General features: G+C 41.7%; 1 protein-coding gene across 2 annotated transcripts in view; it reads right to left on the reverse strand.

The window, feature by feature from the left end:
* Window positions 1-14,232: 14,232 nt before the first annotated feature.
* Window positions 14,233-27,861, reverse strand: part of LOC126279638 (solute carrier organic anion transporter family member 74D-like) — a 199,187-nt gene continuing 185,558 nt past the window's right edge. For both annotated transcript variants that reach the window (XM_049979694.1, XM_049979695.1), the window contains exons 13-14: window positions 22,792-22,893; window positions 14,233-14,479 (exon numbers count right to left, since the gene is read on the reverse strand). In XM_049979694.1, coding sequence (XP_049835651.1) covers window positions 14,274-14,479; window positions 22,792-22,893 — 308 coding nt within the window. In that variant the 3' untranslated portion in view covers window positions 14,233-14,273. The remainder of the gene's footprint in view (window positions 14,480-22,791; window positions 22,894-27,861) is intronic.

The following is a 27,861-nucleotide window of genomic DNA, read 5'->3' on the forward strand; positions in this document are numbered from 1 at the left end:
CGGCGGAGGGGGTGGCCAAGCGCTTCTAGGCGCTGCAGTTTGGAACCGCACGACCGCTGCGGTCTCAGGTCCGAATCCTGCCTCAGGCATGGATGTGTGTGATGTCGTTAGGTTAGTTAGGTTTAAAGTATTTATAAGTTCTAGGGGACTGATGACCTCAGATGTTAAGTCCCACAGTGCTCAGAGCCATTTTGAAACAATGCGCCAGGTGCACACAACATTCCGTTACAGCCACTGATAACCTTGGGAGAGCCAGCCACGACAAAAGTCTTCCATCTGGTGAGCAAAATGCATGAGACAGGTGAAATACGCTTATACTTCAAAAAGAATATAATAATTCCAATTTCAAAGAAAGCCGGAGCTGACAGGTGTGAAAATTGCAGAAATATTAGTTTAATAAGTAACGGCTGCAAAATACTAAAACGAATTCATTACAGAAGAATGGAATAACTAGTAGAAGCCGACCTCTGGAGAGCTGAGTTTGGATTCAGCAGAAATGTAGTAACATGCGAGGCAATACTGACCCTGCAACTTCTCATAGAAGATAGGTTAAGGAAACGCAAACCTACGTTTATAGCATTTGCAGACTTAGAGAAAGCTTTTGACAATGTTGACTAGAATACTCTCTTGAAAAATTGTAAAGGTGACAGGGGTAAAATATAGGGAGCGAAAGGCTATTTACAATTTGTATAGAAACCATATGGAAGTTGTAAGAGTCGAGGAGTACGAAACGGAAGCAGTGGTTGGGAAGGGAGTAAGACGATATTCAATCTGTAGCTTGAGCAAGCGGCAAAGGAAGCAAAAGAAAAAAAAATGAGTAGGAATTACTGCCCAGGGTGAAGAAATAAAGACTTCGAGGTTTTCCAGTGACATTGTAAGTCTGTCAGAGACAGAAAAGGACCTGAAAGAGCAGTTGAACTGTGTGGACAATGTCTTGAAAGAACGATATAAGATGAACATCATCAAAAGCAAACCGAGGAAACGGAATGTAGTCGAATTAACTCAGGTGATGCTGAGAGAATTAGATTAGGAAATGAGACACTTAAAGTAGTAGATGAGTTTTGCTATCCGAGAATCAAAATAACGAATGATGGTCTAAGTAGGGAGATATAAAATGTAGACTGGCAATGGCAAGAAAAGCGTTTCTGAAGAACAGAAATTTGTTAACATGGAGTTTAGATTTAAGTGTCAGGAAGCACTTTCAGAATGTATTTGTATGGAGTGGAGCCATGTATGGAAGTGAAACTTGGACGATAAACAGTTTGGACAAGGAGAGAATAGGGGCTTTTGAAATGTGGTGATGCAGAAGAATGCTGAAGAGTAGATGGGTCGATCACGTAACTAATGAGGAGCTACTGAATGCACTTGGGGAAAAGACAAATCTGTGGTACAACCTGACTAAAAGAAGGGATCGGTTCGTAGGACATCAAGGGATCACCAATTTAGTACTGGAGGGAAGCGTGGGGACTAAAAATCGTAGAGTGAGACCAAGGCATGAATATAGTAAGCAGATTCAGAGGGTTGTAGGTTGAAGTATTTACTCGGAGATGAAGAGGCTTGCACAGGATAGAGTAGTATGGAGAGCGGAAGACGACAATAACGTCAACAGCAACATGGATTGATTCTGTTAAAATGTCCGTAGAATCCAAACCAGCGTTTTTAATGCCACTATAAATGTCTGCGTTTTGTTTGATTTCCTGAGTCGGCTTTGTTCGCTTACTAGTTGTGGGTCTGGAGTTTTTCTTACGGTTCTGCGTTCATTTTCCTTAATGTTTTCAGTGTATGTTTTCCTGTTCGAAAAAATGCTTCGGATCCATAGAGATATATTGTTTTAACAACTGTGTTGTAATGTCTATGTTTTGTGTACTTGAAGATATATTTCCTGTAGTAGAAATTTTAGGTAAGTCGTTTCCAGCTTTTGCCATCTAATTTAGTTTACTTTTCTTTTGATTCTAGACTATTTAGAAATCAATAAATGTGCAGACTAAATTTCTGCTACAAATTATTTGATGTCAACATATTAGCTTTAGGTTCAAGATTTGCTCTGGATACGAATGATCTGATCTCAGTCCTGCCTGATATTCTCTAGTTTTTAGTTCATGTTGCTCCTGAGCTCTATCGAGAAGACACTGAGATAGAACTTTGTATGCAACAAGTAGTAAGACTCCCCTATAGTTATTTACAGTTGTGCTGTCTCCATTCTTGTGTAATAGAAGAATTAACGCATTTTTTCCAATCTGCTGTAATTTGTTCTATTTGCAAATGTCTTGCACCCATTTGGCGCTTTCTTTAGTGGTGTTTTTGCCTGGTAATTTGAGGGCTGCTGTTATGATTCCATCTTCTCCCTATGTGTGTTCTGATCTGTCTGCCTATAACTTCTTCATCTGTGTTGGGAATCTTCGTGCTTCTTCTGGGTAGTTAAGTAGTTCTTTGAAATATTTGGAAGTTCTTTCCAATTTTTCTTGATCGTTTCGAAGCAACTGCCGAATTTCTTTCTTGAAGCCGTGACTTTGTAGTTGATAACCCATGAGCTTAGTTTTGAAGTTTTTATAGGATTTATGTTTGTTCTTTCTTTGCAAGTCTCTGGATTTCGAATAGTTAATCTTTTTACTGCTTTCTTTTGATCTTTCTGGTTAATTTGGCAGCCTCTTTCCTCATCCACAGTAATGTTTACTAGTTATCTTTTGTCTTATTGCTGTTGCTCCCTGTCAAGATTGAACTGCATACTCACATTCCTAATCGCACCAAGGGCTTTTTTTTCCTTTTCTGCAGAGGAATTAGTGGTTTTGTTGTTTCGATCAATTTGCTTTTCAGTTTCGGTAGTTGTTTGATTGCTTTTCTTCTAGCTCTTCTGAGAGGCATATTTGGACAATGCTAGTGTCAGATTTTGGGATTTGTGTCTTCTTCTTTTTGTGAACCTCTGAGATTTTTAGCGTAGTTTTATTCTTGTCAGGTAATGATCTGAGTCTGTGTTTGCACCCTTTCTGACATGGACATCATAAATTCTCTGTAGTTTAAATAAAAGACTGCTACGTGGTAAACTTGAAATTCGCTAATGAGTGAGTTCGGTGATCTTAAGTCATCTGCTCATTTTTTAAAATTGTGTTGACATGATTTTAAGGTTGATTATCCTGTAGAGTTCAATTAACCTTCGTTCTTCTGGTTGGTCCATTTATGTGCTGGTAATTCTGCAATTGTTTTCCTGTACGTTCTTTCTTTGCCTGACTGTGAGGTGAAATCGTCTAGTAGCATTTTTACAAAGTTTTAAATGACATTTCTTTTAGTGTTTCGCATGATTTCGCTACCTTTTCACTCTCGGTTTTATTTTCAATATTGAGTGGCAGATGTCCGATGTTTAGAGTGTGTGTCTTATTTGCAGTCTTCAGAGTGACTGTCATTAGTCTATAGTTTTTAGGTCTTTACATACTATGGAGGTGTGTACGTCTTTCTTGATTATAAAAGCGCCTCCTAAAAAGTGTTGTGTTTTTCAGTACTCGTTTGACCGTTTCATTTTTGATGACTCTATTGTTCCCAAAATCAATTGCATTTTCGCCAGTCTGTCTTGCCCCCCAGGAGTGTCAATATTTGTATTATTTGTTTATGGTTCTCTCTAGTTCAGTAGACATTTTATACTTAGTATTCTGAAAGAACGATGACTCCCTCCGTTTGTGGGTCAATTCAGACGCCCCATAATCCGACAGTATTTGGTTCTAGTATTCTCGACAGCAGTGGATTGTTTACCGTGTGGGGTAAAATTTTGTTTCCTGCACGACTCATAGTGGTTGATTCTCTCAAGTTTTGAACAGAAGGCCAATTTTTTAGGGTTGGAATGTTAGTTCCAGCACAAAAATTCCGGAGGGACGACTGGTGATCAGATGCTGATCGCTTTGCCGATTGCTACATGTCACAAGCTAAGTTGATTTCGCTGGTTGCTTCTTCCGCCAATTCTGCCGTATTGGTGGTCTTCAGAGCCTTCACTATCGCTGATCATCTCACGTTGTAGACTAGTTCGCTTCTCCTCTCCTCTTACAAGGCAGCAAGCTAAGCTTCCCTGCCTTGTCTTCAGGGCCACTAGATACTGAACCGCGCCGCCACGTCAACGCATAGTCCATTAGACCTTAGAGAGTAAAATCTTTTCTACTCGTGCCTACCTTTAAATTCCACACTAAAGTTTTGTAGCATTTCTTTACGCGCACTTGTTGCTCATCTGGAACTGCCAGAACCAGCACTTCATCTACAAACCATTCTATTGTCGAAGCATTATTCAGTGTTGTTACTGAAGACTTTTAATTTCAGATATAATAATGGGACATAAAAATAAATACCACTAAAGTACAGAAACTATGAACAAGTGCTCATAGTTCTTAAGATGTGCATTTTAGATCTCATGTTAATTGGACAGTTTTCCTCGTTTCGGTGGGAACCGCCAGCTATCAACGTATTTGATACTTTTTTCAGCATCCTCTACACTTCTGATTACATATCGTAAGTGACAGGGTGCAGAAACATTAGTTTATGGTGGACTCCTACGGTAGATTATATTTATGTCGATTTTTGATGGCTGAGGAAAGATGGTGACCGGTCATTTCTCAGCAGAGAACCGTCTGATACTGGCTTTCTGTCTTCTTATTATAACTCAAGGCATTTCAAACACCCTTCCAAGACAAGTTCTCGTATCTCCATGACGTAAACTAAACGCCTCCCGAACAGGCCATGATGCCCAACGGTACCGACCGGTTGCCGTGTCATCCTTAGCTCATAGGCGTCACTAGATGCGGATAGGGAGGGGGCATGTTGTCAGCATACCGCTCTCCTGGCCGTATGTCAGTTTCCGAGACCGGAGTCGCTACTTCTCAATCAAGTGGCTTCTCAGTTTGCCTCGCAAGGGCGCAGTGCACCCCGCTTGCCAACAGCGCTCGGCAGACTGGATGATCACCCATTCAAGTGCTAGCACAGCCCGACAGCTCTTAACTTCGGTGATCTGACGGGAACCGATGTTACCACAAAATACTGAGAGATGCCTGTTAGTTGGTTCTTTCATTTCCTCTTATTTTACTTCTTTTTAGTGATTTGATTTGGGTTTTACTAATACTTTTGAAATATTGCACTAACAATTCCCGATATACAGAGTATAGTGTTTCAGATTCTTTCTCAGACTCTTTGCGAAACCACTGCATCGGTGGTAGGTCTCTGGAAAGTCGGTCGGCCTAAAGCCAATACGGTTCTTTTTCTGTTAGCAAGCCGTATGGGCTCCTCTGTACAAGGAAGTCACAATCTTTGCTTAGTTACATTGCCGTACAGTACTCTGAATTGTTAAAACGTACCTGGTACGCGAGCTATGTTTGAAGATGCATGCTGTTCTGATGAAATAACTTTTGTCTGATAGAGCAATGTTATCGAACAGCCTTTACAGCTTGGAAAATGCCTGGTACGATAAGTTCATTTTATTTTCTGTCCTGAAGTACAATTTACCGTGTGAGGTTAGCAGGTTTGTTAATTGGCATTGCTCCTCGCTCTAGTATCCTTCCGCGTGCTTATGCACGGTGAAATAAGTTCGGAGAGTTTGCAAATTATCAAGTTCTTGAGGCTGGTTACACCATAAATTATAACATTTCATTCTATACAGTCTTAAATTCTCCGTTGTTAACTTTTCATGGTGTGTAAGGTTTCTCTCGATCGGATGTTTCTCTATTATCTTTCTGATGATAGTATGTTTCTCGTATAACGAGAAGTGTGGATTGGATTGTCCACAACGAAAATGCAAAACGTGTGATTTGTTTCTAAAGGATAATATTTTGTAACGAGAACAAGTGTTTGGAACTTAATTGCCAGAGAGGTATTTTCCTCTATATAATTCACTTAAACTTGCCACATTCACGAGCCACCACCGTGTGTTGGGATGTTATTGAGGTATACCATTTTTATTCAATTTTAAGATCCAATATCAGATGCAGAGTGGGCACTGATTATTATTATTAAGAACTATCTCTTTGCGTGCTAGATTGTATGTGCAAAATTTCAACCATTCTGGCTTTACCAATTCTGAGCGATTATTTGAATGTATGTTACAGAAATGTCAATTTTGTACCATCCTTATAGTCCTGCTGAGCTGATTCCTCTTTATCTTAAGAAACTTCCTTCACATCTGCGCCAAATTATTCTTGCTGGTCTACGTAGGGTAGATGAGAGTAAAACACCACAATTTTGAGTTTTTTCTAACACTGTAATCAATAACGGGTAGATTTTCCTGCAATTTAAAGTGAAGTCATATACTGGGTCGTTAGCTATAATCCATCTAAATTGCAGCTCTGTCTGATTGCTAATTACGGAGAAAAAAAAAAGAAGTAGCGGGGCTTTGCCGCAAAAAAAATGTAGTGGAGACCAGCAGTGCAAGTCTTTGCGCCATTTCAGACAAACTTCGATAAAAATGATGATTCCATAATTAAAGCACTTGAAGTAACCCTTTTAACATTCTTGTGTGATAGACAATTTATCCGACATAATATTGAACGTAAATATCTCTTAAATCAGAACATAATGCTTAAAAATACTTTTTCCATGAACAATATTTTCTTCTTCACGGAAGGAGGATTAGTAGGGCATCTGAAAGTGTTTAATGTCTGAGAGTAAGATCACAAGGTATCTAGTAAATAGTGTACTTCCCCGGGTCCTCTGCAAAAGTTACTGTGTTACGGACCTTACTGTGGTCATCCCTGTTGATTTTGAGAGTTTCATTAACACATTGTCAGTGTCAGTAAATGACTCTTCCTGTGTCTCAGTATATTTTTAGGCTTCTGGAAGCTTTTCGTGAAACGCATCTTCATACTTCTAGGCATAATGAAATTATCTTGGCCACAAGGAGCTGGAATGAGTTTTTGGTGTTTCCCTGCACTTTTACTACTGCTAAGTCATTAAGTCACTGAGTAGTAGGGAAATACGATTGTTCCGTGAAGTCCCAAGCTCTTTTTCCTCTTCTGCGGACGTCTCTTCTCCCAGCAGGTTCAAATGGTTCAAATGGTTCAAATGGCTCTAAGCACTATGGGACTACTTAAACCTAACTAACCTAAGGAAATCACAGACATCCATGCCAGAGGCAGGATTCGAACACGTGACTGTAGCAGCAGCGTGGTTACGGACTGAAGCGCCTAGAACCGCTCGGCCACAACGGCCGGCTACGAGAAGGAAGCTCATATCTATATCTGACATACTGTCGTAAACTGAGACTCTGAAAAAAAAAACACGTGGGCCTTGTATTTGTTTTATTCTCTTTTTTTTGCAATGTTATAGTGAAATATAGCTTACGTCGTTCTTTTTATAAAGCACGCTCTTTTCTTTCCTTTTCAGTAACAAGCTTTTCTTTTCCCATGGATTCTTCTACCACACGTTCTTTGTAGGATGTTGACGTTTCAATGGTTTGCCAGAGCCTTTCCTCTTAATCTTTATTTTAGGCAGCGGAATTGTATCTTTAGGTGAGATAATCTCATCTAGTGTGGATGTCCGCTTTTTAGAGGATTATCATTGATGAGCTGTCGTCAGATTGTCGGAGCTGCGGGGATTTGCCGCAGAACACCTACGGGGATTTGACCCATTTCGCCATTTTCTGACAAATGAGTCCTGTTGAATTTGGGGACCAACCCTGTTGAATTTAGGGACCAACTGTAGCAATTATTTACACGTGAAAGTGGAGCTTAAATGTAGAAGTGTTAACGAATGATTCTTTGATTCTTCTTTTCAAACCCTGAATTACAAAATGTTCAAGTAAAACATCAGAGAAGTTAGATGTGAGTAGCAAAAAAAAAGTTATATGTCAGTAGGAAAAAAAAGACTTACCTCATTTTCTCACCTCTGGAGCGATCTGCTGGGACGTACTTTCATGAAACAATAAGTTTATAATAAGACAAACCAGCCACTTGGTGGTCAACACCTGAATCGATGGCGGTCAATTGAAAAACTCGCTGTGGGTTTTTACCCTACACGTCGATTTACCCCTACCACCCTAAGATAATTTAGAAAGTTTCCAAAGATTTACTGTGATATTTGGTGAAGGCGATTAGTGATGATAGTGGTCGTGACGTATTTCTGTTGTCTCCTGTTTTGGCTTCTTCAGCCGACGTCCCTTTCACATTTTTTTCTGGCGTTTCGCCAGCTCGTGTGGCCACAGTTGTGAAAGCTTCACCCTCCACTGCGGGCTGCGGCTACGTGAACTTTCCAACCCTTGTGTTCCGACCCCTTCGTAGGTGCCTCAGGTTCCGTGTGACTCCCGACAAAGCAGTTTTGCATCGTGTTTTTTCCGAGCAGAGCACTGCTGATTTCCGCCACTCTTTCACCAGCAGCGGCTGTACTGTCACCATCAGTGAGGCAGTGTCCTCGCCGGCAGCATTCGTTCCCCTATAGCTTCATATGCCTAAGCTACTTGAGTTCTACACAGTCAGTAACGGAAATAATTATAAAGGCGAAAGTGAAGACGTATCTTATCAAGGATGGTCATCGTTATCACATACACAGAAAATGTGATGATTATATGAACTGATTGTGCGTGAATTACGAACAGAGTTTGATCAGAGGTTGTTTAAGAATTGTAAGTGGTAGAATCATGGCTGAACAGCAACTATTTTGCCCACGTGACGAAGGAGATGTGCAGAATAAGAAACGAATGCATAAAAGGAGGAAAACAGTCCACGAAGAAAAAAACAGCGTCTGTTATAAATTTCTGAAGAGGAATATGAAGATCGGAGAAAGAAAGGTTTACGTTTCACAGCAAATATACCTGATTTTGCGATCTCCAAGAATTCACTGTATGAATTGCATTCCCCGAGTTTAATCAATTATTTAAAGGAATTAGCTCATTATTACCCCATATCCAGTGATTTCTACGTGCTGCAACATCAGTGAAAAGTTATGGTGCGTGAGTATCAGCGTAGCTATATTACAACAGAAAATAGTCGGAATTAACGCCGAAATTGCCAGCAGACGCCGCTTCATAAACTGATGGAAGATGCCAGGTACTGTGCCATTTTAATTACTATCCAGCTCCATGTGGTGGCTCTTCAGTATATTGCCCTAGTCAAAAAGCACTGGGTTCCGTCCGAGCAACGTAATTCTCAATTAGTGTTTTCAGTAACTATATTGACAAGTGTTCAAGAAAATTGCTGCCACCACAGTACACATTGTGCCTTCATCACAATGCAAGCTCAATAACATTAAATTCAGTAATTACAATTTGTGTAGTTTATATTATCCTAAAACAAGTTTTAGTGTTTATCATGGTTGTTTATGTATTGTGAAACGATTTCAGGCTGTGGTAGTGTTTTAAATGAATAATGTCCTCCTGATAGGCAATATCAAACATACAGAATTAAGAGCTCCCTGTTCAGTCACTTTAAAGAGGTTATCAGTGCTACTAATAATCAAATTTAGATGTAAAAAAGTTGGTTAAGCGCCATTGTCATTATTTATTCAAAAAATTCCGTGTAGTAGTTGGATCACGATAGGATGTCTATTCAAACCTATTACACGTGTGAGCCGCTTTCTGTAAGTCCGATGCCGCATGGTCTTATAATAATACAGTAAATTCGGGTAGTGACATCGCAGCCTGTAGGAGGCCGGATGGACATACCGCAAAATTGCACAAAGTGTGGGGCGAGTGGTCTCCACAGTGCATCGATGTAGTCGCCAGTGGTCAGCAGAAGGTGCACATGCCCGTACAGGACCGCACCGTCACTTCTCAGCAAATTAGGGACACTGTTGATCCAGGGGTATCATCGAGAACCATTCGCAACCGCCTCCGTGAAGCAGGACTACGATCCCGCCTGCCGTTAGGGCGTCTTCCGCTCACGCCCCAACATCGCTCAGCACGCCTCCAGTGGTGTCGCGATAGGCGTTTATGGAACGACGAATGGAGACGTGTCGTTTTCAGTGATGAGGGTCGCCAATGACGATCGAACGCGTGTCTAGCGTCGTCCAGCGGAGCGCCAAAATCTGTAGTATGTACGACTGAGGCACACAGGACCGTCACCCGGAGTCATGGCGTGGGCAGCCATATCCTACTCTGGCCGTTCGCCGCTGGTGATAGCAGACGGAACATTGAACAACGAACGGTACATTGAAAACATTATTCAACCGTTCAAGCACCAACAAGGTGACATTCTTTTCCATCAGGACAATGCACTCCCGCATGTCTCCCTTGCCACGCAACGTGCTCTTCAAGGTGTACGCCAAATACTCTGGCCAGCACGATCCCCAGATCTGTCTCCTATTGAGCATGTTTGGGACCGGATGAAACGTCATCTTGAGCGGTATGCACGACATGCACAGAATTTGGCCCAGCTGAGGTGCCAGGTGGACACTGCAAGGCAGACCTTTCCTCAAGACTACATTCGACATCTCTACGATCGTCTTCATGGCAGAATTCCAGCCTGCATTGTTGCAAAAGGAGGATATACACAGTACTAGAGCCGATATTAAGCACGCTCCGTTGACTTTACTCGGGTGGGTATGGCTCTGTCTTTGCGATCGTGTGTTCTATACGTCCCCAAGAGTGTGTCAATTATATTTCCCTCTGTTGGGTCGACGAATCATGGTGTTCTTTTTTCATTTTCCAGGAGTGTATTTTACAGTACCACTATATAAAACGTTCTGAGGCTCATGTCCACATCTACTGTCAAAAACAGCAGCTACTCTTAAAAAAGAATGTAAACCCAGTAATATATCTCTTCTGAAAATGTGAATGCTATGATTCAAAGTTCTTAATATAAAACATCTAAACATATCCAGGTACATGCGAAAGGTAATGTTGGTCCCTTTCCCGAATATATTCGTACAATTAAATGCTGCACAATTCCTCACCAGTTTCCTTCATGGGCTCTGGAATACATAGACAGTGCAGTTACTACTAATTAATATTGTGCGTGTGCACCTTACAAGGCACTTTCCAGGCTCTTGCCACCTCAACGCCGTCCGACCGAAGGTTCAGAATATCCCTTATCTGCAAGGTCTTTGTTGAATACGCTGACACGCCACAAAGCTTGTAGTACAAGCTATACTGTGAAGCAAAATGCGCATATGTCACAGATAACAGAGTCGGAACAGCATAGATAAAACTGACTCGTCAAAGCACGAGCATAAGCAAACACAGAGTACCACCAAACCCACAGTGTTGATTAAATATTTACTTAATCAAAAACCTTGGTAGCAGCTGTTGGAGTGCTAGGCAGCGAGGCACCAGAAAAAGATTTCTTTCCATGAATTTTCGATGTGGAATCCGTCCTTTCGGTAAAGCAGGTTGCGTACTGTATATATTTCCATAGCTTCCTCGATCAATGACATAAAACAAGACGAGGCTGTGGCCAACATCTTTTGCTAAATCGATGGAATGGTCGATAGGAATACAAAGTTCTGCCACCACAGATTTGTTAGGTTGAATCAGACAGGTGCACCGCTGGTGATCGAAGGACCGTTCTGGTACAGGGCTTGTGGTTTCACTTCACACTGAGGTGACAAAAGACATGGGATACTGATGTGCACATTTACAGACGGCGCTGGTTTCGCGTACCCAAGGTATCAAAGACCAGTGCATTGGCGGAACTTCATTTCTGATCAGATGGTTTATGTGAAAAGGTTTCCGACGTGATTATGACCACACGAAGGGAATTAAGGGACTCTGAACGCAGAATGGTACTGGTAGTTAGAGCGAGACACATAGGATATTCTGGTTCGGAAATCGTTAGGGAATTCAATATTCTGCGATCCACAGTGTTAAGAGTATGTCGAGAATATCAAATTTCAGGCATTACCTCTCATCAAGGACAACGCAGTGGCCGACGGCCTTGACTTAACTACCGAGAATAGCGGCCTTCGCGTAGAGGTGTCAGTGCTAGCAGACATGCAACACTCAGTGAAATAACTGCAGAAGTCAATGTGGGACGTACGACGAAAATATCAGGTAGGACAGTGTGGAAAAATTTGGCGTTAATGAGCTATGGCAACAGATGACCGAGGTGAGTGCCTTTGTTAACAGTACGACATCGTCTGCAGCGCCTCTCCAGGTCTCGTGACCGTATCGGTTGCGTCATAGACGACTGAAAACGGATGGCTTGCTCAGATGAGTTTTTCAGTAGACAGGATTCGAATATGGCTCAGACGCCTCGAAGCCATGGATCCAACTTGTCAACGAGGCAGGTGCAAGCTGCTGGTGGCCTCACAATGGTGCTGGCTATGTTTACATGGAATTAACTGGGTCCTCTGGTTCAACTGAACAGGTCATTGATACTTTCAACAACTGGGAGACTATTAGCAGCCATTGTTGTACATCATGTTCCAAAACAAAGATGATGATCATAACGTTTGGTCTGTGGGGCGCTCAACTGCGCGGTCATTAGCGTCCGTGCAAAGTCCCAACTTTTACACAGTCCAATTTTTACACAGTCCAGTCCAGCCACTGTCACGAATGATGGTGGTGAAATGATGGGAACGAGACAAACACCCAGGCCCTGGGCAGAGAAAATCCCAACCCGGCCGGGAATCGAACCTGGGACCCTGTGATCCAGAGCCAGAAACGCTAGCCACTAGACCAAGAGTTGCTGACAAAACAACGATGGAATTCGCCACGTCAGCTAGCCATAATTGTTCTAGATTGCTTTAAAGAACATTCTGGACAATTCGTGCGAGTGATTTGTCCACCCAGATTGCCAGATACGAATCCCAAAGAACATCTGTGGGAAATAATAGAGAGCTCAGTTCGTGCAGAAAATCCTGCACCGGAACCACTCTTGTAATTATGGCCGACTATAGAGGCAGCCAGTCTTAATATTTCTGTAGGGGACTTCCACAGACATGTTGAGTCCCTGCTAAGTCCAACTGCTGCACTACGCCGGGAAAAGGGAGATCCGACACGATACGTAAGAGGTATCACATGACTTTTTTCACCTCATTGTATATCTTTTGTCTCTATTACGGAGAATACCGCAGATTCCTCTCTTTAGTTACAGCTAACCATCATTCACAGATCACGAAAGAGATCATCTTCATCGTTCGGCGGATGATCGCATTCATTTTATGGTTTTCATGATTCCGGAAACTTTTGAAGAAACGTTCCGCACACGTGAAACAATGAATGTAGATTTTACTTCTCTATCCCTTTGTCTTCCTTTCGGACATCTGGAGTTTTGGGTTGCGAAACTCTCTCAGTCTGAAGTTGTGTATATCTATTTTTTGGCTACTGTCTCCATGGGTACTACTATTTGATCGCGCACGCTGTCATGGACAACATGAACCTTGTGAACTAAACGTTTAAGTACTCCCATAGGATAATCTTTATCTGGACTCCTGCAAGTATAAAGGTGTGTGGGTGAGATTACGGTACACACAATTCCCTTGGAACTCAACTTTCTTCCGTCGAACTAACACATACAGAAACGTAGACAGCCATTATTTTCTTGCTCCTTGGTTAACCTGATATTATCGTGAATGGAGTTAAGACGCTTCTAGCAATCGCCCACGTGCCAACCTAAAAATATACAGAGTGGGCGTAAAGCATTTTGACCATTGCAAAAAGTTATTTCTAAGGAACTACGCTAGATATTACTATGATGTGTGTTGTAAACGGTAACTTAAAAAGTTTTGTTATGGATACTCTTCAACAAATCTTTGAGGATTTTTGCGAATGATGCTTTAAAAATATTTGGTTACAGACCTACATGTGCTCTGACAGCATCTTTATAGGAACTTCATCCCCGGATAGCGTTTCAACAAGATGGTTCACCGTCACCGTGGGTGTTATTTGTTCGCCAATTTTTGGATGAAGCCTTTGAGGACTGGTGAATCGGTAGAGACGGTAGCCACGTTCACCAGACATAGCCCTCTTGGGGCTTACTTTGAGGATAAAGTGTTCAGTTCATCAGTTACTCATGTGGATCTCTTACGACAAAAATACGGATGAAATTCCTATAAAGATGCTATCAGAGCACATGAAGGAATGTATCCAAATACTTATCTACCGATAAATGCTACAGGGTAGTGCAACGCGTAATTTGTTTCACGTGGCACACATAGTATGGGAGCTTCATTTCTGTCCAGGGTTGCATATAACTGTTCTCGTGGCGCAACGGAAGCTTCGAGGACGAAAGGGGCGTCCGTATTGTTGCTATGTTTCAACAGCTTTCGGATAGTGCATACTACCTGTGTCGAGTCACCTGTAAGGATAAGGGAGAGGTATCAGTAAGAGAGACCGGCAGCTGGCTGTGAGGCGAGCTTTATTGCGCTGACTAGCGGTGCGGTCAGTGTATGGCGGCGGGCAGCTCCGGCTCGTCGGCGAGTGCGCGGCTGAAGGAGACGGCGCGGCTGCAGCGGCGGCCCAGCGCAGCAGGGCCGGGCGCGCCGGCGGGGCCCACACCGCGCGCCGCCTCGTCGTCGTCGTAGATGCGCAGGTCCCGCACGTAGTACCACACGCCCGCGTCCAGCACCGTGCCGCACAGCAGGAAGCCTGCAGCACAAGGTGCCACACACTTCTGCACTGCCTCCTTAGCAGCTTAGCAAATTAGTGGTTGGGTTGTTTGGGGGAAGAGACCAAACTGCGAGATCATCGGTCTCATCGGATTAGGGAAGGATGGGGAAGGGAATCGGCCGTGCCCTTTCAAAGGAACTATCCCGGCATTTGCCTGGAGCGATTTAGGGAAATCACGGAAAACCTAAATCAGGATGGCCGGAGACGGGATTCAACCGTCGTCCTCCCGAAGCTTTAGTTTCCGAGCTTTTTCGTTCATTGCTCACAGCCCCGATGATGTTTCACCGCAAGTAGACGGGGAGGGGAGGATGAAGGACAATAAAATATTAACTTGTCTCTGTGAAGCCTGAAGCAATTTCTAGTAAACAGGGCGTACGCAGAACTTGCTATATGGAAAATAAGTTACTGTGTAGGACATTAGGAAAAAATTACTTTGTAGGTTATCATACCTAGTAGCCCCATGGCTGAGGAAAGTTGAAAAGGGGGTCACAAAAAGAGTAACTGAAGAACAATAAGAGCGATTTTAACCAAATTTCTGAATTTATTGTTCATATTTTGTATTATTTGTATAAGAACAATTTGCGCTTAACATGCATCTACCACCTCTTAGAGTGAGGCGACAGTGAGAAGCAGTAACACGTAAAACTATTCGATGTTAGTAGGGAATACGATTGGTCTAGGGTTAGCGTATTTGACCAATAATCAAATAGACCCCAATGCTTGAGCTCTGAATATAAATTGTCAGCAATGGCTCCGGAAGACTTCCAGTGTAAGAAGTCACCCTCGTTCTGCCAATGGGCTTGTCAAAGAATATGGAGCAGCGGACAGAATCTCAGAGCTACTTCTTTCGCTAAGGAAGAGAAACTGGCCATAGAAGGCCGAAGAAGCAGCACTGATCAATGGCATGAGGATGCAGAAGGCCATGAAATATACTGCATTGAAGACACATTATGCGTATCCACAGATCATGTAGACTGTAATTGAAAAAAAATGGAATGATGATCTGTCCATCGACAAACGATTTCTGATCAGTCTCCCGCTCAGATCTCCGGGAGGGGTTTGCCAAGGGAGAGGTAATCATGACGAAAAGATGGAATAATCAGGGAATTGGTAATTTTACATGAATCGGACAGTCGAGTGCCAGAAGTCCGAATGTAATACGGAAGCTAGAAAATCTATAAAAGAAAAATACTAAGGCCCATTCTAGATGTAGTAGGGGTCACAGAACCGAAATGGAAAGAAGACAAGAATTTCTGGGCTAAAGAATATACGAAAGATAGCAGAAAATGCTATAGCGCGAGCAGGATTCACTGTAAATAAGAACGTAGGATAGAGAGTGAGTTACTATTCATAGTTCAGTGATAGGATTATTCTTAGCAGAATCTACAGCAAACCTGCAGTAACATCAGTGGGTCAGGAGTACATACCAACGTCGCAAGCACAAGATGAGACAGAGAAAGCATATGATGACACTGAAAGGGGAATTTCGTTTGTAAAGAGAGCATTAAATCAGATGATGATGGGGAATTGGAACGCGGTCGTAAGGGAAATAAGAAAACTGTGGAGGAACACGAGGTTGGTAGTAGGACTGAGAGAGGGTAAAGATTGACTTCTGCAATAAATTTCAGTTAGTAATAGCGAATGTAGCGTGCAAAAGTCACAAATGAAGGAGATATACTTGGAAAAGGCTTGCAGACATGAAAGATTCCAGCTGGATTACATCATGAACAGACAAAGATTCCGAAATCAGACAATGGATTTTGAGGCATACCCAAGAGCAGGCATAGACTCAAGATTATAATTATAAATGATGAAGGTAGGATGAAGTTTAAGAGACTCTACGGAAGAATCATTGTGGAAAGAAGTTGGATACTGAAGTACTGAGAAACAGTGATGTATGTTTGAAGGTCATTTTTTCTGTTTGCCATCTTTCTCTTAGTTGCTCTAGATTTGTAGAGGTATGTACCGTCTATGCAACTAAATGAAGGTAATTTGTTTATTGCCATACGCGTTTCGCCTCTTTTATTTGGGAAGCATTATCAGTGCCCTGAAATACATGTTTCCTTTTATACATACAATAAACGTATTACGTGGTAGATATAATATGCCACTATATTACGTTTTTCGTGTTTCCTCTTCCTTTTTAGGTTAGAAGCAACCTTTGTAGCACAAGTTCCGTACTGTGAATGTATCTTTCGGATTAACTTACGATATCCAGAGCTGTTAACACATGTGTGTGGTCCTGGAAATGTATTTGGGAGTTTTCATACTCCAGTTGGCGTATTTCTGGCGTTCTTTCATCCACATGATGTGGATGAAAGAACTTGTGCTACAAAAGGTAGCTTCTAACATAAAAAGGAAAAGGAAAAACACAACAAAATGTAATATAGGAGAATATTATACCTACCACAGAATACGTTTATTGTATGTATAAAATGAAACACGTATTTCAGGCCACTGATGATGCTTCCCAAATAAAACAAGCGATACGCGTATGGCAATAAAGATACTGCCTTCATTTAGTTGCATAGACGGTACATACCTCCACGAATATTTGAAGGCCCTGTAAGAGATCCATGATTAAAGAACTTGTTTCTAGCGCACTCGAGCTGATGTAATTTCGATGGATTGCTCACGTGCTGCCTGCGATATGTAAGCTGTAAGAGAATGTGAGACCAAAGAGCAGTGTTGACTGCAGTAGGATCTGTGTGGCAGTAGCAGTAAGTAGTTGCTAGCAGTCTGGTGTGTCGCATTGGCTGGGCCGGTCGTGGTGGGGCGATGGCGGAGCCTGAGCGTTGTTGTCGTTGTTGTTGTTGTGGTCTTCAGTCCTGAGACTGGTTGGATGCAGCTCTCCATGCTACTCTATCCTGTGCTAGCTTCTTCATCTCCCAGTACCTACTGCAACCTACATCCTTCTGAATCTGCTTAGTGTATTCATCTCTTGGTCTCCCTCTACGATTTTTACCCTCCACGCAGCCCTCCAATACCAAATTGGTGATCCCTTGATGCCTCAGAACATGTCCTACCAACCGATCCCTTCTTCTGGTCAAGTTGTGCCACAAACTTCTCTTCTCTCCAATCCTATTCAATACTTCCTCATTAGTTATGTGGTCTACCCATCTAATCTTCAGCATTCTTCTGTAGCACCACATTTCGAAAGCTTCTATTCTCTTCTTGTCTAAACTATTTATCGTCCATGTTTCACTTTTATACATGGCTACACTCCATACAAATACTTTCAGAAATGACTTCCTGACACTTAAATCTATACACGATGTTAACAAATTTCTCTTCTTCAGAAACGCTTTCCTTGCCATCGCCAGTCTACATTTTATATCCTCTCTATTTCGACCATCATCAGTTATTTTGCTCCCCAAATAGCAAAACTCCTTTACTACTTTAAGTGTCTCATTTCCTTATGTAATTCCCTCAGCATCACCTGACTTAATTCGACTACATTTCATTATCCTCGTTTTGCCTTTGTTCGTGTTCATCTTATATCCTTCTTTCAAGACACTGTCCATTCCGTTCAACTGCTCTTCCAAGTCCTTTGCTGTCTCTGACAGAATTACGATGTCATCGGTGAACCTCAAAATTTTCATTTCTTCTCCATGGATTTTAATACCTACTCCGAATTTTTCTTTTGTTTTCTTTACTGCTTGCTCAATATACAGATTTAAAAACATCGGGGAGAGGCTACAACCCTGTCTCACTCCCTTCCCAACCGCTGCTTCTCTTTCATGCCCCTCGACTCTTATAACTGCCCTCTGGTTTCTGTACAAATCGTAAATAGCCTTTCGCTCCCTGTATTTTACCCCTGCCACATTTAGAATTTGAAAGAGAGTATTTCAGTCAACATTGTCAATAGCTTTCTCTAAGTCTACAAATGCAAGAAACGTAGGTTTGCCATTCCTTAATCTTTCTTCTAACATGCGTCGTAAGGTCAGTATTGCCTCACGTGTTCCAACATTTCTACGGAATCCAAACTGATCTTCCCCGAGGGAAGCTTCTACCAGTTTTTCAATTGGTCAGTAAAGAATTCGCGTTAGTATTTTGCAGCTGTGACTTATGAAACTGATAGTTCTGTAATTTTCACATCTGTCAACACCTGCTTTCTTTGGGATTGGAATTATTATATTATTCTTGACGTCTGTGGGTATTTCGCCTGTTTCATACATCTTGCTCACCAGTTGGTAGAGTTTTGTCAGGACTGGCTCTCCCAAGGCCGTCAGTAGTTCCAATGGAATGTTGTCTACTCCGGGGGCCTTGTTTCGACTCAGTCTTTCAGTGCTCTGTCAAACTCTTCGCGCAATATCATATCTCCCATTTCATCTTCATCTACATCCTCTTCCATTTCCATAATATTGTCCTCAAGTGCATCGCCCTTGTATAGACCCTCTATATACTCCTTCCACCTTTCTGCTTTCCCTTCTTTACTTAGAACTGGATTTCCATCTGAGCTCTTGATGTTCATACAAGTGGTTCTCTTATTTCCAAAGGTCTCTTTAATTTTCCTGTAGGCAGTATCTATCTTACCCCTAGTGAGGTAGGCCTCTACATCCTTACATTTGTCATCTAGCCATCCCTGCTTAGCCAATTTGCACTTCCTTTCGATCTCATTTTTGAGACGTTTGTATTCCTTTTTGCCTGTTTCATTTACCGCATTTTTATATTTTCTCCTTTCATCAATTAAATTCAATAGTATAAGGTAAAAAGCAGCCTCGCGCATATGTAGTATTGTTATATCAAGTCCCATGTAAATGTTTTTAAAAAAATCTCTTAATAATAATCTTTATCATAAAAAGTAATTTTTGATAATCATTCATTTTAATTTAAAGAATTTACTAATTTCTCCAATCCTTGGTCATCCAGATTATTGAAAAGAAAAATAAGTTGTTTCCTTTTATACATGACAAATCTATCTGCTAGCATTGCACTGAGCTGCGCCAGAAAAATTTCTTATAGGAGCAGATACATACGCGTTATCCGGCGACCTAATTGCGGTAAGATTTTTCAATTTATTCATAATGAATTTTCAGGGCCATGACGCAGCACTGCTGACGTCCAAAATGTACCAGTTTAAATTCACACTCAATTATTGAAAGGTAATTTAAGTGAGTCGCAATTTAATTGAGAGGTTACTCACATTGTATTATTGGTAGGTTACGGAATTTATCTGTTCGTAGGTTACGCTAAATGTCAATGTTATGGTTATATTTTTTTTCTGTTGGTAGGTTACGGAACAGATTTTGTGGGGAGGTTACAGTCCTTAATGCTATAGATACTGCAGTAAGAATACGATAATAGGCAGTTCAGCTGAAAAGGAATGAGCATTTGTAAAAATGGCAGTGTCAGAATTTGGACAGACATATATAGGTACAAGGAAGGTAATTGCGAAGAAACCTTTGGTAATGGAAGAAATACTTCAGTTGATGGATGAGAGAAGGAAGTACCAAAATATTCAGGGATATTCAGGCATACAGAAATACAAGTCACTTAGGAATGATATAAGTAGTGCAGGGAAGTCAAGGCGAAATTACTGCAGAAAAGAGGGAAGATATCGAAAAAGAAAGAGTCATCGGCACGAACTGATTCCAGCATTTAGAAAAAGTTAAAAAAAAAACAAGAAGAAATGTGGAGAGTATACATTGAAGTCCTTTGCGAGAGGAAGAATTTGCCTTATGACATGATAGGTGAAGTAATGGAATCGATACGGTAGTCATAGAGGATTCATTATTACAGTCAGAATTTAAGACAGCTTTGGAAGACTTGAGATCAAGTAAGGCAGAAAGAATAGATAATAATCCATGGAACTTCCGGAAAAATATTGTCCACACAAACTAGAATATAGCAGCAGCAGATAAGTACGAGAAGTAGCCCACAATCCGCTTAACAGTTCATCCATTCAAAGCGCTGACACGAATAATGTAAAGACGAATCGAAAAGAAAACTGAGAATCCGTTAGATAACGACCAGTTTGGCTTGCAGCAACCTAAAGGCGCTAGAGAGACAGTTCTGACGCCGTGCTTAATAATCAAAAGAACACTTAAGAAAAATCAAGACACTCTCATAGGTACTGTCGACCTAGAAAAAGCGTTCGACAATGTGTAATGGAGCAAGCTGTTCGATATTCTGAGGAAAGTAGGAGTAAGATATGTGGAAAGACGAATAACATACAATAGATAGAGGAGCCAGGAGAGATCATAAGACTGAGAGAACAAGAAGAAGTGATCACTATAGAAAGGACATAGTGTAGGGATTCAGTGTTTCACTCATGACATTGTTATCCGCATTGAAAGTGAGGAATTAACAGTTTAATGAGAGCAGGATGTGGATTTAGGATAAATAAGAAAAGATAAAAGTAATGAGAAGCAGCAGGTGACCACGAAGTAGACGAATTTAGGAATTCTGCTACTTTGGAAGCAAATCAACCCATTACGGACGAAGTAAAGTGAAGATATGAAGCAGACTATCACACGCATTCCACTCCAAGATAAGACTAGTAACATGAATCATTATTTGCGTAATATTTCTGAGAATGAACGTTTGGAGCAGAGCGTTGTATAGAAGTCGATCATAGACTTGGGGAGGGGGAGGGGGGGTGGAAGCTGAGAAAAAGAGAATGGAATTGTTTTAGGGGTGGAGCTATAGAAGGTCGTTGAGAATTAATTGGACTGATAAGACTTGAAACGAGATTTTCAACAGAAATATGTGGAAAACATTGACAAGAAGAAGGCACGGGACGATAGTGCATGTCTCAAGGCACCACGGAATAAGTTCCAAGATTCTACAGGCAGTCGTAAAGGGTAAAAACTATAGGGAAACACAGAGATTGGAATACATCGGGCAAACTGACAACGTTTGGTTAAAAAATGATTCAAATTGCTCTGAGCACTATGGGCCTTAACTTCTGAGGTCATCAGTCCCCTAGAACTTAGAACTACTTAAACCTAACTAACCTAAGGACATCACACACATTCGAACCTGCGACCGTAGCGGTCGCGCGGCTCCAGACTGAAGCGCCCAGAACCGCACGGCCATCCTGGCCGGCACAACGTTTGGTGCAAGTGCAATCCAGAGATGAAGAGCTTAGTACATGATAACAGTTTGTGGCGAGCCGCATCAAATATCAACATATCTCCGTAGCACCTGGACCAATGCTTGGCATTTATGTGTCAAAAACAAGAAAAAAAATCCTGCGACAGTAAGACACGCCTAGTAATTCTACGGCTCAGGGTGAGGTGATAAAAACTGACATAAAATCATAACTCAGGAACATCTGGGTGCGATTTGAACAAGAATGAGTTGATACGTGAGACATTATTTGTATAAAAATACTATAGAAGTAAGACACTCCTATTGCATCTAGAGGTAGTGTTGGGAAAGGGAATGGGTGACATGTAACAGTGTTCAAAATCGACCTGTTACAGAAAGGGAGGAATGTGAGTGAATGGCAAGAAATGAGATGAAACAAATATAAAAATGTGTTTTGTTTATTCGATTACGACACGTAAAATGTTGAACTATTTTCCACAACTTTCTGCGTAGTTGTTACCGGGTCAGACTTACAATTTTCCTCTGGATACTGCAGTGTGAAATTCGCAGCAGATATAGGTAGGTGTGTTATGTATAAACTGAAATACATGTAAATAATGCGTACGCGTGCAAATAAATATTTTTAAATAAAAGGCCGGCCGCTGTAGCCGAGCGGTTCTAGGCACTTCAGTCCCGAACCGCACTGCTGCTTAGGTCGCAGGTTCGAATCCTGCCTCGGGCATGGATGTGTGTGCTGTCCTTAGGTTAGCTAAGTTCAAGTAGTTCTAAGTCTCGGGGACTGATGACCTCAGATGTTAAGTTGCACAGTGCTTAGAGCCATTTGAACCATTTTAATAAAATAAACAAAACTGATGACCATAAAACACACTGTAACAAGTGGAACAATGCCTGAAGGTGGCCATCAATGGTGCTGTGTATGTTACAGTTCGTGTTTCATGCCATTATCACATTCGTAAAGTAAATATTGCATCCACACTATACCTGGCATCACAATTTTTTTTCTGGGTCCGAAACATCTATACAGAAAAATAAATGTAGTTAGTAGACCTTCTATTCAGATCAACCTTTTTGGAAGTTCTTGTTTATACGAATAATTTGTTTTGTAATCTCAAATCCATTCCCAGATATTATCTGGGTTCGTGTTTTGTGGTTCCTTGTTGAAACTAGTTTGGTCCTGCGGCAGCCCGCTTGCCCTTTTGGTGTGTGAACGTAAACAGTAGAGCGGGGTGACTCACCTGCGGCGAAGAAGTTGAGCAGGTAGCGCAGCGTGGTGCCGTCGTACAGCCAGCAGTTGCCGCTCTGGCCGCACGTCTCGCCCCACACCACGCACGCGTAGTCTGCAACACAGCAACATACCGTATGTATCAGTACAATGGTTGCAACATAACCCTTTTCGTCTAGTTTTGTGATTTTTCTTCTTTCGTCTTTGTTTTTTCTCATCAAGTATTATTTGAAGGGCTTATTTCAATAGTGGTAGAAGTCCATTTTTGATCATTCTGAGATACAGAGTCCTAAAGTTGAATGAGCGCTGGAAAATCTGCAGTTGAGATACCAGAAATATTCAGTCATATGGCTTCTTGCTAGAGATGTACCTTTCTTTCTGTTTATTTGGTTCATTAATTTCAGAAGCATTATAGGCAGAAAAATGGAGGTAATGGACTTGTGCCACTATTGAAATAAGCCCTTCATTTATTACCGACTAGGCGCTCACATGAGCAATGCTATCTCCAGTTGTCTTGAAATATGTGAGAGTGAGAGGCAGATATTATTTCTTTTCTCATGAGAGGTGTGAAGTTCATACCGGAACCATCAGATCTCAGACAGTCATATCGGTAAGGAACGTTGGGTATCGACAGAGTATCAATCAAAACTCTGATATAGATATGATAGATAAACTCCAGTGGAAGACTTTGCAGGAGAGACGCTCAGTTGCTCGGTACGGCCTTTTGTTGAAGTTTAGAGAACATACCTTCACCGAGGAGTCAAGTAATATATTGCTCGCTCCCTACGTACATCTCGCGAAGAGACCATGACAATAAAATCAGAGAGATTAGAGCCCACTGGAATAGAAGGGAGAACCGATAGAGGTACTTAAAGTACCCTCCGCCACACACCGTCAGGTGGCTTGCGGAGTAAAGATGCAGATGTAGATGTAGATGCTGTCGTCCTGGTAACGTGTGTAAACGGCAAGTAATACCTGGTGTACGGAGCACAAGACAAGTATAACTGTAGGTGTCTGCCGCTTAGAGCTCCAGTGGGGAAGTAGGCGGATCGTTAGTGTGTCCCTTCAAGAGTCCCAGGTTCGAGTCCAGGTCATGACAATTTTTGTACTCGTAGTGCGCATGAAACTGTTACATGAGACTCCATGTTCTTGAGACGTAAAAGAACTGTTCGGAGTTTACAGGAGTGTCCTATTGGTAGTCTGTTTTCGCTTCGTTTATCTGAAAATAACAAACCCAAGAGAACATTTGTAGTTTTACATTGTAAGTATAAACGACCGGAATAGAAGAATGAGGCAACAATTGCATCATATTTGCGGAAGTATTAATTGTAATAAAAATAACAATAACAATGAAAATGGGAATAATGACTGCTAGATGGCAGCACCGTCGGACATCGGATGGGCGTGTTGTGGGTGGAGCCTTGTGTTTGTGCACACGGGAGTAAGTGGGTCTGAAATTGCTCTCCAGTCCGTATGCGAAGGGACGGTTGTGTGTACCATACATCAAACGGAAATACGTGAGGATGAGTGAAAGTGTGCAGCATTTCTACTGGACGTGTTTGATCAATAGAAGGAGTCGAACGTCACCGAAGGGGAAACACTAGATACCGACGAGGGCCCACCAGATGGAATGCAATCGTGATAAAATTCATCGACAATAGTCAACGTCTTCGATATCGTCGCCAGAAGAGTACTCAAGCGACGGAAATGACGAAATGCTACGGAAGGAGAAAAGGGAAGTGTTTGCCCAAGAAATGGGAAAATCGAAATGCTCAAATATTGGGTTAACATCAAAGATCAGTAGAGGTCAAGTCAAATATCTGTACATCGTATGATGTATGCAGTGAAATACAGAGGCCTTCACAGTCGCCAGGAGCATTGATAAGTTCCGGATGTAGACATCACATTGTTATTATTAATACTATTCATACTTCCTTACGTGTGATGCAAATGTTTCTTCATTCGTCTGTTCCATTTGTTTATTTTTACTCTGTGAAGCTAAAAATGTTCTCTGAAGTTTGTTTCTTTCAAACAAACGAAGCGAAAGCGTACTGCCAATAGAACATTGCTGCAAACTTCGAACAGCTTTTTTACTTATCATGAACATGTTTTCCCACGTAACTGTTTCGCGTGGACTAGAGTATAAAAACTGACATGACTAGGGCTTGAGCCCCTCGTTACGACAAACTAAACTGTATCGACTTCACCATGGGATCTCTACACGACAGTCGCTCACAGTTATGCTTTTCCTGTGCTCATTAGGTCATATGTTACCTATAATTTACCATTTATGCACATAGCCGAAACTATATCGAAGTTCTGGTTGATACTTTATCAGTACACAACGTTTGGTACCGATCTGACTGTCTATCATCTGGAGGCTTTGGTGTCAACGGACGCAAAGAGAGGCACACCCATGTTTTTCTAAAATATTTGCTAAATTAAACAGTGAGCCTCAAAATACGTTGGTGTGGACTACATTGTTCTTCGATCTCTTTAACCATTCCACATTTTGATCAAGAAGAACAAAGAAGCAGGCCATACCCAAAAAAGAAAGGAAATTATTTCTTCCGCCAGTCTCAGTCGCAGAGAAGCAGCGGCAAAAACTATATTCCTTGGACGTGTGTGTTAATACTTTAAACGAGACCATTATACCTTTCTGTTTATTGTAAGACAGGTATCACAAAAGCACTGCTTACTAAAATTTATCCCGTCTTGTTCTGTACGATAGTGGAAGCTTGAACCTTTGTTTTACACCGTTAATATGTTATCAGCCACAATATAAGAACTTACATTGAAGATCAAACGCATTATGACCACTAAGCCCGGATTCAAAAAATATAGTTCTATGAAACACAAGCAACTTTTTATTCTCATGAGGTAACTAATGTTATCGGCAGGGTATCTCAGATTTTCATAATTGTAGATTTCCAGAAGGCTTTTGACGCCATGCCTTACACGAAACTTCCAATCAAACTGCATAACTATGTAGTATCGCTTCATTTAGGCGATTGAATTCCTGATTTCCTATCACCATCAATTAAAACAGAAGTGATATCTGGCGTTCCGCAAGGGAGTTTTATAGGCCGGCTGTTGTTCCTAATTTACGTAAACGATTTAGGAGACAATTTGAACAGCTTTTCCCTCCCTTCAGCTGTCATTTGCCGTCTGGTTAAGTTACCAGAAGATCAAAACCAATTGTAAAATGAGTTAGACAAAATATATGTAAAAAGAAATCCCTTTAATTTCGGTTACACAATAAATTACACGAATCTAAAGACTGTCAGTTCAACTAAATACCTATAAATTGGAACGATCACATAGATAATGTTGAGTGGAAGGCAAAACAGAGACTGCTGCGCAGTACGGGGTCCTTACCAAATAGATTTGCAGGAAGACATTGAAAAAGTCCAAACAAGGGCTGCTCGTTTTGTATTATCGCTAAACTAGGGAGAGTGTGTCACGGATGTGATATGTGAGTTGGAGTTGCAGTCATTAAAACAAAGGTCTTTTTCGTTGTGGCGAGATCTTTTCATGGAATTTCAATGCCCAACTTCCTTCTCTGATTGTGAAAGTATTTTGTTATTGTTATTATAAATTATTATTATCATAGTTATTATTGGGGAGAAATGATATACGTGATAAAACAAGAGAAATCGGAGCTCTTACGGATGATTTAAGTTTTTATTTTTCTGACTCACTCTTAGAGAGTGGAACGGTAGGGAAATAGTCAGAGGGTGGTTTGGGGAACTTTCTGCCAGGCACTTCAGAATTACGGAATAGTTATATGTACGTAGATGTAGACGTAAGCCATATAGGCACAGCAGCCTCGTGGTAAAAATGCCTGAGAAACAAGACGACTTACGCTGTTACACTTAGAGTTAGAAGAAGAAATGAACTATAAACGGTTGATACCGATTAACCTGGTGGCATAAGAGGGCGAGAGGATATTTAAATCCTCGAGTGGCTCGCATAAGCGATAGTTTAGGCGACTTTTCTGCGCCAATTTTACTTTGTTCTCCGCTTTGTAGACCACATATGTCTGATATCAAACTGTTCGTCTCGGCTTCCCCTACTCCACCGTGGTACGTAATGAGGAGTTATCGTTTACACCCTATATACAAGGGGGTGACAAGTCTTGGGATTTCGACATGCACTTTACAGAGATGGCGGTAATATCGCGTACACTAGGTGTAAAAGGGTTGTGTGTTGGCGAAGCTGTCATTTGTACTCAGGTGATTCATGTGAAAAGGTGTCCGACGTGATTTTACAGACTTTAAATGCTAAATGGTAGTTGGAGATAGACGCATGGGACATTCCATTCCCGAAATCGTTAGGGAAGTCAATATTCTGAGATCCTCAGTGTCAAGAGTGTGCCGAGAATACAAAACTTCACGCATTACTTCTCACCACGAACAACGCACTCTCCAACAGCCTTCACTTAACGACTGAGAGCAGCAGCATTTGCGTAGAGTTGTCAGTGCTTACAGACAAACAATATTGTGTGAAATAACCGCAGAAATCAATGTGGACGCACGGTGAACGTATCCGTTAGAAGAGTGAGGTGAAATTTGGTGTTAATGGGCTATGGAAGCACAAGACGGACTCGAGTGTCTTTGCTCACACCACATCTCGTGCAGCGCCTCACGTGAACTCGTGACCTTATCGCTTGTACCCTAGACGATTGGAAACAATGGCCTGGTCAGATGAGTCCCGATCTCAGCTGGTGAGAGCTAATAGTAGGGTTCAAGAGTGGCACAGACCCCAAAAAGCCGTGGCCCAAGTTGTCAAGAAGGCTAGTGCAAGCTAGTGGTTGCCCCATAATGGTATGGGCTGTGGGGCTGTGTTAACATGTAATGGATTGGGTCCTCTGGTCCAGCTGAACGGATCATTGACTGAAAAAGCTTATGCTCAACTACTTGAAGACCATTTGCAGCCAACAATGATGGAATTTTTATGGATGACAATGCGCCATGTCACCGGGCCGCAGTTGTTTGCCATTGGTTTGAATAACTTTGTGGTAAATTCGAGAGAATGATTTGGCCACCCAGATGGCCCGACATGAATCCCGTCGAATATCTGA

This window comes from Schistocerca gregaria, chromosome 1, assembly GCF_023897955.1.
Source record: "Schistocerca gregaria isolate iqSchGreg1 chromosome 1, iqSchGreg1.2, whole genome shotgun sequence".
Classification (NCBI taxonomy): domain Eukaryota; kingdom Metazoa; phylum Arthropoda; class Insecta; order Orthoptera; family Acrididae; genus Schistocerca; species Schistocerca gregaria.